The sequence below is a fragment of the Zosterops lateralis genome (assembly GCF_965231275.1).
Source record: "Zosterops lateralis genome assembly, chromosome: 20".
Lineage (NCBI taxonomy): Eukaryota > Metazoa > Chordata > Aves > Passeriformes > Zosteropidae > Zosterops > Zosterops lateralis.
In genome coordinates, this window is record NC_139780.1 from 3,216,230 (window position 1) to 3,236,112 (window position 19,883).

The 19,883-nt window shown below is 45.6% G+C and overlaps 1 protein-coding gene across 1 annotated transcript in view; it reads left to right on the plus strand.

The window, feature by feature from the left end:
* The window catches only part of PAPPA (pappalysin 1), a 179,217-nt gene that overhangs the window by 117,885 nt on the left and 41,449 nt on the right, over window positions 1-19,883 (plus strand). The window contains exons 11-14 of the mRNA XM_083875991.1: window positions 4,779-4,892; window positions 5,289-5,424; window positions 9,004-9,217; window positions 18,433-18,604. Of these exons, the coding sequence (XP_083732117.1) occupies window positions 4,779-4,892; window positions 5,289-5,424; window positions 9,004-9,217; window positions 18,433-18,604 (636 nt within the window). The remainder of the gene's footprint in view (window positions 1-4,778; window positions 4,893-5,288; window positions 5,425-9,003; window positions 9,218-18,432; window positions 18,605-19,883) is intronic.

Genomic DNA, 19,883 nt, shown 5'->3' on the forward strand with positions numbered 1-19,883 from the left:
ATAGGCAACTTCATTTTTCCCTAACTCCAACCCAATTCCCAGCCTAAATGAGAAAAGCAGTGCAACAGCTTTGAGAACAGATTGGAGGTCTGTGCTGCAGTCGGCAAACTGGGTGGTGTCCATGTGGCAGTCAAGCTGCCTTACAATATTGGGCAATAAACAAGCAGGAACCTTTCTGATATTTAGCAACTGCACCATGGTTTCTCATCCTTGGGTAAGATTAACCTTAGGTCAGCAAGAACAATAACATATTTAAGAATAAAAGGTCTGGGTGACTGCCAGAGCCCTGGTCTGGCAAGGCAGGGAGAAAGTTTTCAACTGTAAGGAATGTGTTAAAATGCTGCTTATGTCATGGTTGGGGTCCTCTGGCATGTGTTGAGTTAAATACAAATAACATTCTGCAGAGCAAACAGATAAATATTGTAGATTAATTAGGTTTCAGTATTACAGCTGAAATCTGTTCTTTAGCTCTGTCTTCAAACAAGAGAAGATGTTCTGTTTATGCCTCCTCCATGGGTTTTGTATCAGTCTGTGAGTTTTTCTGTGCACTTCTGCAGCCTCACTGAGGATGTTTTATGCTCAATAAATTGCTGGTACTGTGGGTTTTACCAAGTGATCTTGTTCCTGCCTGCTCCATGGTTGCAGTTTTGCCAACAGGACAGGGTACAGCCCAGAAAAACTCTGAGTTGTCTGAGTGCAGAAGTGTCAGCAGCACAGTCCCCTGTAGAAAGGAGTGGGGAAAGGAAGCCTTTTGGAGCACAATCTCCACTTCTACCCTCCTCTCCAGGAGGAGGATGCTCTCCACTGCCTGACCAAGTGCCCACGATGGCCCTCGCAGCCAGACAGAGCTCGAGGACACGGTCTGGAGGAAGCCCTGCCATGGTTCACCAGATGGGATTTTGGGAGCAGACAGATCTGGGCACTGGAGGTTTGCTCTGTTTCCAGCCGCCCCTGGGCATGCAGACAGGCACATCCTCTCCAACCACGGTGCCAGAGCTGAGTAGGGCAGCATCTGAGCTTACATAGCAGCTTTTCTGTCTGCACTTAGAATTGTTTTGATGTTACAATGCTGAGAACCAGCAGTGTGTGCAAAGACTGAGGTGTCTGACTGTGCTTGCTTGGTGGGGAGGTCAGAGTGGGATGGGGTCTGCCTTTAGCCCACTCCTGTGGGGAGCTGTATCCTCACACCTGTGTGTGCTCTCAGTGACATCGGAGCATCTTTTTGTGGCTCACAGCTTTTACCCTCAGCACACCTGTGTGGTGTGGGGGAACATCAACCTCACCTTCCAGACAGGGAGTTCAGGCCTGGAGAAGCCAAGTGCTGTCCAGAAGGTTGTACTGGAGCCATACACTGCCACATTTGGTCTGAGATCTATTCCAGTGCCCAGTCCAGGGGATTTGAGATCCTTAACCTGTAGTTCAGCTGCAACAGGAATCCATCAACCCAAATTCACATTGCCTGCAGTCACGGAATGGCTGGGAATCATTCACAAGGGCGCCTTCCAAAATTTGCTCTTCAGCAAATTTTCCCATATTACTTTGAAGGAAATGGAGTTGATTGCAATAGTAAATGTGTTTTTGATGTGGCAAAAAGCTAAATGCTCCCAATATATCACTTTTCCCTTTCTGCTGACACATTCCTCGGTCCCCCTGAGTGGGAGAAGGAAAACAGGAGAGGCGGTTTGAAGAACATGTTGTGCCTTTTGATTGACAAGAGGTTGTATAAATCAGTCAAGGGGAATCCTCCAGGCATTCCCTCTTGTGGGAAGATCCCACAGTGCTCCCTGGCCTTGATCATTCTGTCTGGCAATGTTTGTGTACAAAATGTGTGGGTGGGAGACAAGCTGGATTTGAACCTCTGAGAGGAACAGACATCAGCTCTTCTAATTGAAAGCAGCTTCCTCGGGAGGGGGATGACATGGGCTTCCAGTAACTAGACACAAATAGTCGCCGCACACTTTGGAGCACACACTGAGCTCCTGTGGATATCCCAGTTTGCTGTGTGGGTCTGAGGATCTGGATAAGCCCAGTGAGTGAAGTTTGGAGGACTGTGTAGTGATGCTGTCATTCTTCAAAGCAAATACTTCAGTGATTGGTAACACCCTGAGATGAGAAGTCTATCTATGTGTTCTCCTCTCGGCAGCTGTCAGGTGCTTTAGCTGCTGGTTTGCATCACTGTAGCAAACTGGAGGATGTTGGGATATGATCTGTTTCTCATAAATGTGAATTCCTGTGAATAGCAATGGCGAGAGATGAGATATTCTGTCTTCCAGGCGATTGGAACTTGTAGTTCTAAAAGTGCCGGTACTGCAGTAAGCACAGAATCATTTAGCTTAGGAAAGATCTCTAAGATCATTGAGTGCAACCATTAACCTAATTAATAGGGGCCTTCTGGCTGCTGCCACATTCTAGGGATGCCTTAAAAGCAGAGGTGTGAAAGACTCTTCCAGCAGGTGATTCTCAGACTTGGCAGGTGTGATGTGACATTCAGTGCCCAGCAGAATTGAAATGGGGATGGATGGATTTACCACTTGTGTTGGAGCCTGGTGAGATGGTGGAGTCTGTAGGTGACAAGAGCTGTTTATCCAATCCAATTGCTTTCAGGGAAACTTACAGAACTTGGTTTTGCCATTAGCTAAGTTTACTGGCCAGCAGCGAGTGGAGAAGAGGCTCTTGTAGCCATTCATCTCTGTTAGACTTTTCCCACACTTCTCAAGCAGACTGTTCTAAAAGAGCCTTTTACCCCAGGACCACTTTGAAACACTTGTCTGGGTAGTGATGGATCAACCTCAGCAGGGGGAAGCTTACCTAACCTGCTCAAACCAGGCCAGTCTGACAGCCCACGTGGCCTGAACACAGGCTCTTTATGCAATTCTCAGATTTTTGCTAATATTCTCCAGCAGAAGCAGAAAGTGCTTGGGCTCACACACACACACAAATCAAACAAGGCATTTAAAAGTTATCTGAGATTTCCAGCCCACCTCAGCAGGGGTTTATTTTGGGTTAGAATCAAACTTTTGGTGAAGGTCTGGGTGATTTCTTAATACGAGTTTTCACTCATCCATTAAGTGCCACTTAAAAAAGCACCTTTTTGGACCAATAGAGCAGGAGGAGAAGCAAGAATAAGAACAAAATCATATAAAAGTAATGAGACCTTTGTTCAAGTCAAAGAGCTCTCAGACCATGTATATTACAGATGTGGGTAAGATAAATTCCCTAGCTGGAGAAGTATTACAAACCCTGCTCCCAACAAGAGACAGGCTGCTGAAAACGCAAGGAGGGAGAGTTGCGAAACAGTTCATGTCCAATTGCTGGCCTTGATTTCAAATGCCAAAGATAGTTTGTGTAAAGCCTTGCTCTGCTGTAAAATGTAACACTATCCACTGGCTAGCCTCAATGAAGCTTGGTCCCAGTTGTTTCAAAAAATAAATAAACTAAAAATCTTCTTCCAGCCCATTAAAGCTGATTTATGTTTTGCCCGTAAGATTCCTCTGTGCTGGATCTTGAGGGACTCAGATTTTAAAGGGGATTACCTCACTTTTAGCCAATCTGGTTTCACATTCCCAGGCATCCCAGGCTGTCTTTGCAGTGCCCAGACTTTGCCTGCTGAGACCAATAGGGCATTTCCATGCAGTTATTGAGTGGTCATAGGATTTTGGGTGGCTATTAATTATCTTGTTTCACTTCAGGGTTCTCCTTTTGGCTTAATAATCAAATTGCTGATGAGAAAAGCTTTACTGACAGCACATCAGCACAAGGAATTCCATCTCTCCTGTGGTAATGACAGTCAGTGAGTTCTCTCAAAGGGCTGAGAATCCAACAGGTACCTTTCAGATGCCCCAGGATCCTCAGCTCTAAGTATCCCTCTAAGGCAGCAGTAACTTTTTCCATGGTGGACATTCCCTTTTTTCTGTCTGCCTTGAGGTGAAGGCTGTGGTCATTCATGCTTCTTTTTTGAAGCAGCTTCACTGAGCAGTGCATTTTCGGGGTAAATCTGACCATTTCTTGTAGCTTTCATTTTCACACCTGACATATTGATGGCACTGCAAGACTCTCTGGCACTTAGATTCTGGCGCTTTTTTTTTTTTTTTTTTTTTTTTTTTTTTTTCCATCCATAACAGGACTTGGGAATCATGTATTTTACTGAAAAGAGCAGTTTTCCTCCAATCCCACTGCTGCCTGCCATGGGAAGGCTGCAGGTGTAGGAAGAAGGTGATTCCACTTGCAGAACTGGCTGTTGAAAGAAGAAGCCAATTGGCTTAAATTGGGTTCTAGAGGCAGGACTTTCCTGGCTACACCTGGTTCCAAGTTTACAGGGCCATGTAAAGGGAACTGCAGGTTCCTCTGGGGTTACAGTAATATCAGGTTTAAATAGGGACGTGCCGGAGCACCCTGGAGGCACCTCCACACTGTCTGTGCTGGAGCTGGGGTGTTCAGGAGTGATGCTCATTTGGACTCCAGTGGAAAGAGTCCTGGCCCATTTGAGTGGGAGAAAAGTTGTTCTAAATGCTGTCAAAGGTACCAAATTCAGAGGAGATTGTTGGCTGCCATCCACTTGCTGCGAGTCTTTAGCTCCTGTTCATATTTCAGTTTTTCTTACTGGGGTGGAAGACCTGGAAACTTAATTTTGAATAATCCCATGATATTTAGAAGGTTATTGTGCATTACTTTATCCTAGGAGTGCACCTGGACTTTGTTTCCCCACTTCAAGCAGTCAGAATCCTTCCTTGCTGTCCTCTACATCAGTTTTAGTGTTTTTCTTTTTTTCCCTGCTGCAGATGTGTCGGACCAAGGTGATCGACCTGAACGATGGTGTGTCCCAGTACGCCTGGTACCCCTGCACAGCCAACTTCCAGTACTCCCACATGACACAGACCATTTTCTGGCTGAAGGTAGGAAGTGCACACATCATTTAGAAGTTTCCTCCTTGCCTGTCTCCACAAAGATTCTCCAGCAGGCTGAATATCGTGGGCCAGCCTTCCCAGGGCCAAGCTGCTCCTTTCTGAAGTATGTTTAGAGCAAAAGAGCAAAACACTGAGCACTGTCTAGAGAGTCAGTAGTGAAGTCCCCTTGTGTATGACAGGGCTATTGAATTTCTGAGAGAGTTCAGCTTCAGGGCTGTTTGACTTGAGTTTATCTAGTTTGTGTAGGAGAGATTGGAAGAGAAGATTTCTGTGTGACCTGGGATGGGAATTCTTCTTTTAAAAGTTCTGGACTGACTCCTGGGGATTTTTTACAGCCCACCACAGTTCTCCACCTCAGGCTTTGTGGGATTTGTGTTTTCCCAGGCTTATTTTTCCCAGCCTATGGTGGCTGCAGCAGTCCTTGTTCACTTGGTCACTGATGGGACCTACTACCTGGACCAGAAGCAGGAGACCATCGGTGTGCAGCTGTTTGACACCAAAGAGCAAAGCCACGACCTTGGTAAGACTGTGTTGTATTAACCCCCCTCTTTACTGCTTGCTTAATCTGGTGATGCCCCCTTTCACCAGTACTCCTGCTCAGTTTTTTCAGAATTAGACAAAAAAAGGTGCTTGTTCAATGCTCCAAGCCCTGAATCTCACTAGAGTTTGTTGAAAATGATGTGTTACTTTATACAGACTTTTCTCCATAGCTGTTCACTATCTGTTCAGAGGTGATTAGCTCCTCTTCAGCCACTAAAATCAGCACTATCTCAATGCTTCACACCCAGCACTGCCCTGGAGGGACACTGATGGTGCTACAGATGCACCCCTGTGAGCAGGGAGTGAGGGACCTGCAGCAGCTGCTGCAGCAAAGGCTCCTGTTTCCCAGGGAGTGCTGGGTGATCTCCAGTCCTGCTTGCAGGGAGGTCTCCAGAGCCATTTAATGGCCCAGCATTCCCCAGGTGAAGTGTTTCAGGTGGTGAGAGTCCAACCCCAGGGCTCCTGGTGTGGCCTCAAGCAGATGTGCCTGACAGAAGCAGGACCTGTGCTTGTGCTGAAGTGCTGGGATAGACAGGATTTGTCTCTGCCCTTGGCACGGGGCCCTAAACTGGGGGAGTTGTGTCTGGTGAATTGATCCAGGCTTCATTTAAGCTCCAGAACCCAGGAGCTCTCCCTGGCTCCCAACTCTGTGTCAGGGTAGGACTTGCATAATCCCTTTCCAGATGTTCTCTGCGTGGTTTTTTTTTTTTTTTTTTTTTTTTTCCCCACTGAGGAGAAAGCTGGCCAGGTCACCTTGAGAGCAATTTTTAAGGCAACATAACTCCCATCCCCCCCAGCTTTCTGTTTTACCATAGCATTTCAATTTTAATGAGCTGAAACTCAAATGAGCTTCCCACCAGTGATGAGAAAGAGAAGGGACACAGAGTGACAGGTGTTGGGTGAGCATCCAGAATAATACAGAATTTAGTGGGAAAAAAAAAAAAAACAAAACAACAAAGGAATTGCGTGTGGTGTCTTGTTGTCCAAGAACAAACTGACATTTGTAGCAAGTTGTGCAGGTTGAGTCAGGATGGCTCCCAGTTTGCCAGAGCCCTTGGATTAATCTCACCCTCCTTTTGCAAAACAGTGGCACATAGCTCTATCCCTCTGAGAAATAAATGATGGCAACACGAGCATGCCAGCAGTACTTAATGTGACATTTTATAGGGGCAGACAGGCAGACTGGGAGAGAAAGAGAACAAGAAAGAGGAGCAAAGAGGAAACTGAGGGTTAGGTTTTGAAATCTTCAATGAAGTTGCAACATGAGTTTGGCATGGCTCGGCCTGATGTCTGGATGTCCTCCCAGCTGAAATGCTGCTTTCATCATGGAAAAGCCCCTTTGACCTTTCTGAAGAGGCTGCCTGGAGCAGAGGAGAGGTGTAGGTGGGCTACCCAGCAGTTCTCACTCAGGCAGAGCTCACCATTGCTGTCCTGTCTGAGTTCTGACAGTGACATGAAGTCCTTTTCCTGAATATTGTATTTCACGTGCTTGAATTATCACCATGGCAAGCTGGAAACTGCAGCTGAGATGGAAATGTTGGCATGCACTAGGGGCAGGACTGACTGAGACACTCAATGAACCTTGAGCAGGAGTTCGTGGCAAACTAAAAGTACATCCAAAAGGAGGCAGCAATAATTTAAATCTTGATCAGTCCTCAGTGTGCTAAAGACATGAGCAAAGCGCAGCCTATCCAGACAGGCAGCTTCCTGCCTTGATCAGAACAAGTGGACTCCTAGAAAATAATGTGAAGTTTCTTCTAAGTCCTGATAGAAGATGGAGAGGTTGGGATTGCAAATACCTCAGCACTGCTGGTTCAGAGCCATCATAGACACCAGGGCTCAGCTGCTGAGCTGAACAGATGAGGCAGAGCCACAGAATTAGGGGTGATCCCGAGACAGCTCTGGCTGCCCCCATGGGCACCTGGAATTAAAAAATCCCTGACCTGTCCAGCCACTGTTTTCCTGGTCAGGGCCAGAAATAACCAGCAAAGCAGCACAGCTCTGAGGGTCTGTTCTGTTGTGGACACCACCTGAGTGCAAGGAATGAAATAGAAGTGAATAAACAGCCTCATACCATAAGGTCGTTCTTGGCTTTCCATCAGAGAAGGCAGAAACTTCCAAGGAATTTGGGAACCCGGGATTTTGAGTATTAACTGCACCTGTTTGTAAGTGAGAAACGTGCGCTGTTCCACAAGGAGCTGATATCAAAAGACCTGTGGGAGGCAAGTAGACAGGGAGGTTATTTCAGGGTCAAGTGAAGACCAAAACAAAAAGAGGCTTGCTTTTTTATTTTATTTTTTTATTACAGGAAGATTTTATTTTTTTTTTTAAGTAGAGGGTGGGAGATAGATGTTTAAAGAGCGTGTCTTAATTCACAGGAAATCACTTTCTAAGCAGAAAAATGAAAGCCTTTTTATTCCTTCCCTTTTGAGTCAAGAAATCCGAACTGGGGGAAAAAAAATAATAACAGAAATCCCTGAGCCAGTTAAACATGCAAATAGAATTTATTTTATTTTCAAATTTGTAAGTGTATCAGGGTAGCCAAGGGGCCTGGGCCAAAGCCATTGCTGGGGGAGCTCCAGTGAAGCAAATGGATCTGGAGCCAAGCTGATCCTCGGAGTGATGCCATGGAGCTGTGGAGGCAGAGCCTTGCAGGCAGCCAGCAGGCCATGAATCTCAATTAATGAATTTTGAGGGCAGCCGACAGCTGTCTGTCCTCTGCCTTCCCCCTGAGATGGGTTCGGCCCATTTGAATTCAGGTTGCTTCTACCTGAAAGTGGGAATTTCTTCCCAGCTGTCACTGAGTGCCTTCTCCACCGGACAAAAGGGATTCAGAAGTCTCCCTGCCACCTCTCTGGTGTTTCTGTGCACTGCAACCTTGAGATGCTTTTATTTCCCCAAGACACAATTCTTTTCTTCTCGAGTGACATCACCTGTAAAAATCCTCAATGGCTCCATCACCCTCATTTCTATCTCCAGGACCAAATCTGCTTTTCCTTGCAAAGAACGAGATACCCTAAGGCTCAAAACTATTGAAGAAAAAAAAAACAAATCTGGGCAAATTTAATGCAAAACTCATGCAAAAAAAAAAAGTTTTCCACTGAGTGCTAATGACATGCACAGCTCCAAATGAGCTGCTGGTGCCCCGGCCCTGGTGCACAAAGCCCCCCAGCCTGCCGGCGCTGTTTGATCCTGCACATAAAGGCTCCAAGTGTCCTCCAGGACCCGTTTTACAATAGTGGGACTCTGCTTCCCCCGTGCTGGTTGCTCCTGCTTTAGCAGAGCACAATGGGGACGTAGCTGTGGTCTAAAGGAGCGGCTCCGAAGGCCTGCCGCGCTCGCGGAGAGAATGGCAGCCTTTCTTCAGCTGTCTGGAGGGATCTGCTTCTCTTGCTAAGCTCTCCGGAGCGATTTGGGAAGCCCCTCCAGGCAGCTTACCATAACTTTTCAGCTCTATAGGGCCGTTCCTCTGGGTGAAATGCCTCTGAAGTGCCCACAGCTTTGGGAAGCAATTGTGTTAAGCCTGACCCTTCCTCTGATCTTGTCTCTCCTCTGGCAGGTGTCCACGTCCTGAGCTGCAGGAACAATCCCCTGATTATCCCCGTCATCCATGACCTCAGTCACCCTTTTTATCACACCCAGGCTGTCCTCATTAGCTTCAGCTCCCAGTTTGTGGCCATCTCCGGGGTGGCCCTGCGTTCCTTCCACAACTTCGACCCCATCACCATCAGCAGCTGCCAGCAAGGACAGACCTACAGCCCTGCGGAGCAGAGGTGAGCGTGTCAGCCCTGCTTCCCTCTGCCTCACACCCACCACCCCCAGAGCCAGCCAGGGCTGGGGAGGAGGCAGGAGGGGCACAGCAGCTGAACCTTGCTGACCCCTTTGTGTCACGGGTAAAGGACCGCCAGTGTTCTCATTGATCAGGATGGATGGGACATTTAACCCGCATGGGATGCCGTTAGTGAATTATTTCCTCTTCCTTTCTCCTCCCTCCTTTATGCCAAGCTTGGAATTGGGGCCGGTTCACTCCTGAGTGTTGTCGTGCTGGCCACTCACACACCGGTTCAATCAGCTTTGTGCAGCCAGAGTGCCACGGGGACCTCCCAGGGAAGGGACAGCCTGGGCACAGAGTGGTTCCTGTGCCCTGGAGGGGACAGATCCTGCCAGGTGCCCAGCCCTGGGCTGCAGGGCTGTGGCCATCAGCATCTGCTGTGCTTTTATGGCTGGGTGAGGCCCTCAGCACCTCTCTGGATCCGGCCCCCATTCTGAAAAGCTCTGTGGGACCCCCCAGGATGAAAGGTTTATGGCTACCGTTTTATTCTTGTTGTTATTACAGACACATCAATAGATCACCACCAACCCCTCTCAGTCTCTGCTTTACAGCATCCCACAGAGATTGTGACCTTTCATGGCCTCTGGTGCAGCAGCTTCATGGATCCTTTCAGCGAGGCAGTGAAAAGAAGAGGAGAGAATTTAGCAAAACCCCTGAAAGAATAATTTTTTTTTTTCTCTTCCTTTGTGAATTCAAAGTTGTGAGCAGTTGTCATACCATAGTGGCAGCAATAGTAAAACAAGTTGCATATCCCAGCAAACCTCTGCTCAGCCTCCTAAGCAGGCTGTCAGGTTTTTTGATAATGCTCTGGCTTGTTTTTAGGACCTGCTTTTATTCCAGGAAAAGGCAGGAGGGTGAGAAGGGGGAGAGGGGAGGGAAAATAAAATAATAATAATAATAAAGAAGTATATCTATAGCTAAATCAATCCAGTCAGTGTGTTCTGACCTAGATTCAAAGCGTCTGATCATTCTGTGCAATAGGTTGTATAAATTCAGAGGCCCAAAGACAGCAGGATCAAGTTTCAGATAAGTCTGGTGGTGGAAGTGTGGCCAAATCCCAGAGCCGAAGCAGGACAGAAAAAGGGCAAGAAAGCCCCACTGGAAGGAGGTGGTGGGAAGCAACAGGGAGCTCAGGAGGACTGAGCCACAGGGCCACATTCCACTGCCCTCTCAAGTTTTCAGTAGGAATCGAACCATTTGTTCCCCTATGGAACTAGAAGTGCTCTGTGTTTAGAAAGTTATTTCCTTAATAAAAAATGCATCCCCCTTAGGCAGAGCTTCAGTGAGCCCAGCAACCCAACCATTAGAAATCCCTTGAGGCAGAATCACCTGCCTTTTGCCTGTTATTTTTCTTCTTGATTTTTTTGGCATTGTTTTGTTTTTGGGATGCATTGAACCCTCTCAGCCCTCTGCTCTCACAAACCCATCTGAGCCTCACTCATTCCAAGTAATGTTTTAGGTCTTGCAGGTTCCAGCACTGGATTGAGCATAAAGGTTCCCGTGTCTGTCAGGGAACTAGAAACTCTTAAAAGTAAAGCCCTGATCCAAAGGCAATTGAAATCAGTGGAATTATTTTCACTGATGACAGTGCTTCAGCAAAGAGTCAGTCCCCAGTTTGCCTTGTGGTGAGATCGTTTGGGGTGACCAGACCTGTTTTCTTCTGTACAAAAAAACTCCAAGTGGTTCAGATACCCAAGATGTAGAGAAAGTTGTGCATTAAGCTGTGCAGCCAGGAAATAGGTGACACCTTTGCTGTCTTTTTCTTTGGTTATTTACCTAATCGAGGAAGAACAGAGAAAGATAAATTTTAAAAACAACTTCTTAACCGGCTCAGAGGCTGGACATGAGTTTTCTGCCTCCCCTGCTCACAGTCTGCCCATCAGATTCTCTTGAGGTGCCAGTCCCACACTGCCCATCTTTCCCTTCCCCCCTTTCCCCACTGGTTGCATTTGCCTAATATGATTTTTAAGGTATTGATTGAATTTTTAAAGAAACTTTCCTTCCTATGTGTGATCATCAGTTTTACCGCTTTCATTTTCCTTAGGTCAACATGGATATTTTTGCCTGCTTTTTGGCTTCTATCTACAAGAGGTATTATTTTTCTCTTTCAAGGAGAATTATTTTGCTTGGAGAGGATTTATAGCCAAATACAGATATTTCTAGGCAAGGGTGCAGATTTTAAAATTGTGAGGGAAAAGAAATATATCGTCCCTTAAAAGTTAACACAGTTTTTATTTTGAAGGTGAATGAATCCCTCCCATGGGTTAGTGACAAGTTATTAACTGAAAATAAAACATGCACTTACTTTTCTTTCTAAAATATGCATTATAGTTAATATTTCAGAGAAAAATGGTCTTAAATCTAAAAGTCCAATTGAACTTTATAGGTATTTGTCCTCAGTCATCATTAGTTGTTTTGAAAATCCATTCTATCCTCCTGAAGACATTTATAGTTTGGAAATTCCTACTCTGTCCTTTCCAGTTTTATTCTTCCAGTTGTTTTTTCTGCCGCCAGTGACTACAGGCTCTTTTTGTTTTGTTCTGTTTTCAGCAGAAGTTTACCTCACTGCTGGAGATGTGCCATAAAAATGACACTCTTTATTTTCACATTGCATCCTTAGACCCGATGTAATGGCCTGGTTAGTTCTTCTCTTGTGCTTTATAGCTCAAATTATTATACTTTTACTATTTCCTGTGTAGCCTCACGCAGTGGACGGTGAAATTGGGTGTGCAGAAGCAGAGGTGTAATTTCCCACCCCGCAGTCACTCGAGCAGCAAGGAGGCCTGGTGAGCTGTGCCTGCCTTTGACAGTGGTTCCTCAAAAATCAGGGTTTTGTCTTTTCCACTGGGTAGGAAACGTCAGCTGCAGGTCACCCATCCCTGGCAAAGCAGTTTGCGGGAAGTGCTGCTTTTCCTTGGTGGCCCTTCCCTGCCATGATCACCAGAGCTGTCCCCTCCACCACTCCTCCTGGTGCCAGTGTTCCTCTCCTGCAAACTGCAGGCAGAAGAGCCCCATTCACCCTATCCAGCTGCCAGAACTGTGCATTTCAGGAGTTTCCATCTTTCTAATCCACCACCAACTCTGTGTTCATACTGAAGACAAGTATGGCTGCCCACAGCTCTCCAGTCTTCTTGCCTCACGTTGTCACCACCTCGTGCTTTCTAAGGAGTGTAGCAAAAAGATTTTCCTTTGCTTGCTTTGGTTAAACCTTGGCACAGCCTCACTGCTACAACTTCAAAATTGCTTCTGCAGGGGAGATTTTGTGTTTTCCTCCCTCTGTAAGTGTGCACATCTGGGTGTTTGACACTGTAGACCAAGACCCATCCCTGGCCACCACACCACCACCTGCTCTGGCCTCTATGGAGAGGTTCCCTTTGAGCTGCACCCTGTGCTGCCCCAAACAAGCCCCAGGGATTCATAGCCCATTCCAGCTCTTCTCTTTGTCTTGTTCTTGCCTGCTGTCAGGTTCCCCAACAAGAAATGATGAAGATAAATCTTCAGCAGCAGAACAAATGCAACCGCTCTTTACAACTCTGGTTATTTTTTTTTTTTCCCTTTTCATAAGGGGGAAAAAAGGGTTTCCTCATCTCTTTTTTGTTGTGAATTAATGCAGCTTTCTCTTTCCTGGTTCAGCTGCCTTTCCCCTGCCCTGCATTCTGTCATTAAGCACAATCTCTGTCAGCTTGCTTCGGGTGAAATTAATGAATTTCTCACAGAACTGTTAATCATAGAAGCTTTGGTCCGTGACATGTGTTATAATTCAATGGTTTTTAACCTTCGCCCCGTTTTGGTAATTGGCAAACGGCATCATTTGGCTTTTATTAAAGTGGAAGGCAATGCATTTTCTTTGTTAGCCTGGACAGACTCTGGCAGGGAGACCTGTGGGGCTGCAGGACACTGTCCCACTTCCAAGCTGGCAGGGTGATGGGGCTTTGAGAGCTTTATCAGTTCAATATGGACCCCCCTGGCAGGAACAGCTCACACCACGGGGTGCAGGCAGCCTGGAGGCAGAGCCTGTCCCTGAGGAGAATTTGCCCTGCCAGTGATGGGGACAGTGAGGGGGACATGGCTCATGCCTCTCCTTTCCCTGGGGCTTACATTGGGTTTGAGCAGGGGGTTTTCCGTAAATCTTTGGATTTAGCTTCATTTTGACTCTCTCAGTTTGAAATAGGGGTTTGCTGGGACCACTGTCAGAGTCAAACCCAGCGGTACTGAGGTGACATTGCTGAAGGGGCCATAGGTGATACCACTTGTGTTGTCACTCTCATGGATAAGATTTGAAGGCAAACACCTTTTTAAGAAAGGGATTGGTCCTTCTTCGAGTCAACACAGTTCACCAGTGCCCATCCAGCCCCATGGATTTGGGTAGGTAGTCAAGATTTTGTGTTAATACAAGGAGGCAATGTGCTTTAGCTGAAGTCTGAAGAAGGCCAAGTCATTACCACCTTTTCAGTTCTTTTTATTTTTTAATTTCTACAACAAGAAATATGGCTAGCAGCCACTGCATATATGTTTGGACTAGAGAGAGAGAATCTGCTCTTGCCTTTAGAGTAACTTTTACAGAGGATAACACAAACCAATTGTAAGGAAAAATTTGGTAGAAAAACCCTCAGAAGGCTACAGGTGTGGGAGTTGTGTGGATGCAAATTGCACTTTGGATCTGCAGCCCAGGCTGGCCCAGACTGTGGAAAAGGGAGTTTTCTGCTGTGTCTCAGATAATGTTGTGGCCCTTCTCCTATAAAGTGCCCACCATGAGCTTGTAGGTTCACCTGAGCTTAGATTCGTGTCAGAACAATCACGAAGGAAACAAATAATTAAGGCACCATGTTAATATGAGTTCTTGGAAAAGCGCTTGACCTAGAGGTTAGGAAAAGAAAGTTTGGCTGCTGTAAGCTTTTTGAAAGAGGAAGTCCTGGACTGTTTTTATGTGAGGAAGGAAGAGCTCCACTTAATTGTTATAATTTTCTATAAACATGTTAAAATACAAATGTTTCTAGGATTGTGTCACTAAGGCTCCAATTTAACAAAGCCCTGAGCTATTTGCTTACATCCCCCTGTAGTCAAATCTATCAGTGGGACTTAACTGTGCTTTTGAAGTTAAGCACATATTTAAGTGCCTTGCTGAATTGGGGCCAATATTGGCACAGAGAAATACAGATTCAGAGACTAATGACTGAGCTCATTTAGATTTGGGATGGGCAGAATGGATTTGAATAAAGTAAGAACTGGCTCAGAACTTCAGCCTACATGTGAAGCTAACTCGGTCCAGGGCTTTTGACATCGCTGAAACAGTCTGCCTTGATCTGTTTTGAACATGCAATGGAATGTGTGCAAGAAATCCACTGCTCCCTGCACTCACCTCAGTGTGAAGATGTTGTTTTAGGAAATTGTACACTGCCAGGGCAAGCAGAGGAACTAGTGAATCCTGAAGGGGACCTAGTAAAATAAACACTTGTCAGGGAATGGCACTGACACTTGTTCAAGTAAATTGTTGAAGTGGTCCTTGAGTCCTTTGTGTAGCTTTGCTTTAGACTACTTCATACTTTGGTAAGGATTTTTGGGAGTGAGGATAGACCAGGGATGATTCGAAATAGGCGGTTTTGATGAAATCGCATGATTTTGACTGCAAGAAAATGGGATAAACTGTCCTATGCCAAGAGTCAGCATGAGTTAAAGCCAAAGTGATTTCATTCTCAGATGGTCTTATATTGTTTTTTTCCTGAGGAATGCACATTTTCTAGAGCATGTGATGATTGACCACTGCTAAATGGCAGTACCCATGCAAGAGCTTCTGTAATCCACAAATTGATGTGATGGGTTCTTTGTCTAAACTTCCTACTTGGAGATATTAATTTCTCCGTCCTAATTCTGCATTTGAAGAGCTCAATTCAGGATCGTGACTTCAAAATTCATTGGGATTTATGGCTGACAGTAGCTGATACCAAATTGGAACCAGTAGCTAGAGAACCAGAAATATTTAAATTAGAAACATTTGGTGGCAGTGGTTGTTTTTTTACAAAAAGTGAATGGTTGTATTGTTTGTCACTGAAGTCATTCATATAGAGTTACAGACAGAGAGAGCTGCCCAGATGATCTGCTAACCAAGGCATAATCTGGAGCCTGGAGGGGGTGGCTAAAAATGTTCCCTGGCCATTTCAGGAGACCACAAGGGGACTTGTAAACAGAAAGAAGAACATCACAATAAGTGTTTCTTAATGCCTTTGTCTGTGGCGTTTCAGTTCTGTAGGACTTCTAAGCCTGGGCTTGCTCATCTGGTGTCCTGATCTGAACTCCAGAAACCAGATTCTTTTTCTCCTTTACATTGATGGAAATGAAAAGCGATGCCACTGACTGCGGTGACGTTGCTTCAGATTTCCCTCTGTGCAAATTACAAGGGTTTTCTTGGGCTCGTCCTTCCCTCTGAAGCCATTCAAGGCTGAATTCAGTGCTACACTAATTCACATAAGTATTAGATTAAATAAGTCTGCTATTATTTTATTTTTCCAGCTTTGATGGAAGAAGATTTTCAGATTCTGAGGCAGTTTTGCAACGGGCAGTCGAGGTTTGCAGTATGTGCTGCTGAGAGTGGCTTGGCAGTGGTGCTCTCTTTTTTCCCCAGTGAGTCAACTTCCTCAGCACTGCAGCCCTGGCACAGGAGACACTCGTGCTGCAGCCTCACCATCTGAGAAATGGAGGGGAGCAAAGTGAGATTGGCTCTCATGGCCCATTGTAACTGGGACATGTAACAGGGAGGGTTCCACAAAGCACCATCCATCATTTACACTCTCACTCAATATCCAGCTTCAGATATTCTTGCTGATGTCAGCTGAGGGCTTATTCAAGCAGCAGTGCTGTGAGGTTGGTAGGGTCACTAAGGGGTTGGTAAGGTCCTGCTCTGCTCAAGGACCCACAGGGTGTGAGGCTCATGGTGTGTAAAGGAGTGTGCAAAACCTGTGGTTCACACTCTTGGGTGATTTGTGCAAAGCAATAGTACCTGGCTATTCTCCTCACCTCATTTCTCTTTGGTGATGGCCACCTGGGCACAAGGATGAGCTGCTCACTTGTTCTGCTGCTGCTCCACCCACAGCCTTGTTGATCCTTACAGAGTGAAATCCATGGCAGTTTAATTCTGCACAGCAGGCTGTGAGATGCAGTGACTGGAAAATGTGTGAAATCCTTGGTTAGTGGGTGGGCATCCTCCTGAAAGCAGGATCACCCTGGATAGGCCAGCTCTGGCAGAAGATCATCCATTCTGCAGAAGTGATGAGCAGCACAGCTGTGCTGATAGCCAGGGCTGTGTTGCATACAAGGGTATGGAGTTGGCCAGCACAGAGGTGGGATTCTCCTTCCTCAGCTCTGTCATCAGCAATGCTTTGTGCGCCATGAGGAAATAAATATTTCTGAGTGTAGAAATTGTTTATGGCTCATCACACTCCAGGGAAGGGCCAACACTGAACAAGCAACCTTAAATTACAAGCAGTGGGCACTTCCCATATAAACCTAGTCTGGGGCAGAGAAATGAGTTGTGCAGGTACATAAATACTGTCATTTAATCTGATCTAGAGCTCAGTAGAGACATGTGCAGATGTGCTTCTCTATCAGTAACATGGGGATAACAATACCAGCCCAGGTGTCTCGCAGGGGTGTCACAAAAATTAATTAGATAATGTCTGCATGGTGCTTTGAACACAGCAAAACACCACGTACATGCTAAGTCAGGGCTTATTACGCTGAACAGGGCTTTGGTGGCTGTTAACCCTTTTTTCTAGTCAACAGGAATAACTGCTTGTAATCTATTTCAAAATATGTGTATTGATACATTGCTTTCCCTTCTTTCTACAATTTTCTCTGCCAGGTTCATCCCTACCCAAGCAGATGGTGAAATAAGTCAATGTTTTCCCTCCTCAGAACTAATTTAACTGTATTAAGATTAAATTAATTTTCAACTTCAACAGAGACATATCACTTTGTAGGGGTCCTAATCCCAGAAATTTCATCTCTAATCCAGAAACTCTTTGCACATAGAATCATGGGATGGTTTGTGTTAAAGGGACCTTTAAAGGTCATCTGCAGTAAACAGGGACATCTTTAACTAGACCCGGTTGCTCAGAGCCCTGTCCAACCTGGCCATGATTTTTTTCCAGAGATGGAGAATCCACAGCTTCTCTGGGCAACCTGTGTCAGTGTTTTACCAGCCTCATTGTAAAAATATTTCTTCCCTCTCTCTAGTTTAAATCTCCCTTCATGCTTTAAGATCCTCAACTTTTTCCTTGCGGATTTCTTGAGGGGCTGCCCCATACTCACATTTGAACATGTGCTATAATGTTTGACTCAGATAATCAGAGATGGTGAAAGATTTAGTGTCAATCAGACATCTCTGTGTATATAAAAATTAAACAAAAATCTCTTTTTGCAAGTTGTGCTGAATGTTACAATAATTTTCCAGAGAAATAACAGACAGTTTCTGTGGGGGAAAGATTTTATGGATGGCAGGAGAGCAACTGGAGAGATCTGAAATGACAGCGTGCTGCTGAGCTTGATAAGAGCTTATCAACACAGCTACACAGCTGATGTTTGGTGTTCCTCCTGAAGTGGAATAAAATGAATGTGGTGATTTCAATCGAGCTTCTCAAAGATAAGAGCGTCTATCGCAGAAACCCCTCCTCACATGTGCACACTTATCACTGCCAATATCAGCACTCCTGAATTCAGCGGATTTAAAATTGGATGGGGCATGAGGATTGCTCTTGGAGGGAGACTGCTTTCATAGGAGGGATGGATGGATGGATGGATGGATGGATATATGGATGGATATATTAATGGATAGATGAATGGATGGATGGATGGATGGATGGATGGATAAATAGTCATTAATACAGTAGTAGGGAGGTCTTAGTACAGTTGAATATTGCAGAACAGAAGGTCCTTCTGCAGAATTGGCAGGCTCTTCCCTTTTGCTCCAAACCCTGTAATTTGCTGTCATTGTCATCGCTGTGCCCACTGCCTCTGTCCTTCAGGACACACACCAAGAGCCTTTTCCTGAGCTGGGTTCCAAACTCTCTGAGCAAAGAGTCTGCCAGTCAGACACCGCTCTTGTGGAAAGGATTGAAGTGATGGAATAACAAATAACAGCAGCACTCCTTGTCTCCCTGCCAGCTGTGTCCACTACTCCTGCGAAGCCACCGACTGCAAGAGGCTGGAGATCGAGAACGCGGTGCTGAACTGCTCCGGCGGCACCGGCTGGGACAGCGGCGCCCAGTGCAACGTCAGCTGCAGGACTGGCTACATCCTGCAGATCCACAGAGATGATGAGCTCGTCAAGAGCCAGGTTTGTCCTGCCCTGTCGTGTTTTATCTTCTTTTTTTGCCAGGGTTAGGATTAAATGCACCAGATGATGTTTCTCATTCACACTCAGATGTTTAATTCTTGTCTATGTTACAGTCTCACAAGCCGTGAGTTCTACAGCACTTCAAGCTAACAAACTAACAATGGAGCCCTACCACTATCTCTACAAGGGCTTTTAAGGATAAACTGGCCAATTAAGAAATAACACCTAAATTATATTTACTTTTAACCCAATAACCAACCACCCTTAGCCCGCAATGCAAACTTTTCTATCCAATTACAACACACCACCCAGACCCATGAAGAAGAAGGAAAAAGACTCAGCCTACCCCCTAAAACCTCCTTCTTGCTTTATATATATTAGTATATTCTAAAACCTTAAACTCTAAGTTTTGCACCCTGTGATATTACACACTTATATTCAAACTCCACAGCCACAATCCCAGTTCTATCATTCAATTTTGGAAGCCTTTTCCAAGGCCTCAAGTCAAACTCAGTGTTTTCTTGGGGGTCAGTGCCTGACAGCACAGAAAGTCTAAAATTCTCGGTGCCCAGGGTTCTAACACTGCACAAGACCAGGATGAACAAACAGCAGTGGAGAAATTGAGAAATAACTTAGGCTAGACCCTAAAATCTCAGCCCAGCCTTGGGACAAGGTCTTTTCCAAATGCTTATCATCAGAAGAGGAGCCCTTTGACTCTGTAGGACGAGTTACTGGCAATGAGCAAAGCTCAGATGTTCCCTGAATTTAGAAATTTTCAAACCAGAAAGTTTGTGTTCAGTCCTTTGATCTTGTTGGCTCTACTCAGCCAAACAGTGGGGTTGGTGTTTTGGGAGTAGGGTGCTTGTATTTTTGCACAATGAATTTCTGGGCAAAATACCTAATTTTTAGTCCTTGAATTGAGACTAACAATGTATTAACTCCTTTGCAGTGTTTCAGTCCATCTGCTCCCATCCACACCCTGACATGTACAGCATGGAGGGCACAGAAGAAGCACACAAACCTTTTTGCTTCCAGACAGATCACCAAAAACCTCCCCCAGTAGGGCAGGAAATGCTCTCCATCCTCTCTAATCCGTGCATTAATAATCCAGTCCTACAAAAGCAGCACATCTTCATGCAGTGAGGGGGATATTGAGGAAAATTATCAATTTGTTTAAACATCAAAAAAAAAAAATGCAGGTGCTTTGTGCTGGGGGAGGTGGATGAGGTGCACATGCAGGATGCTGGGGACAGGGGGATGCAGGGCTGACACCCCAGTT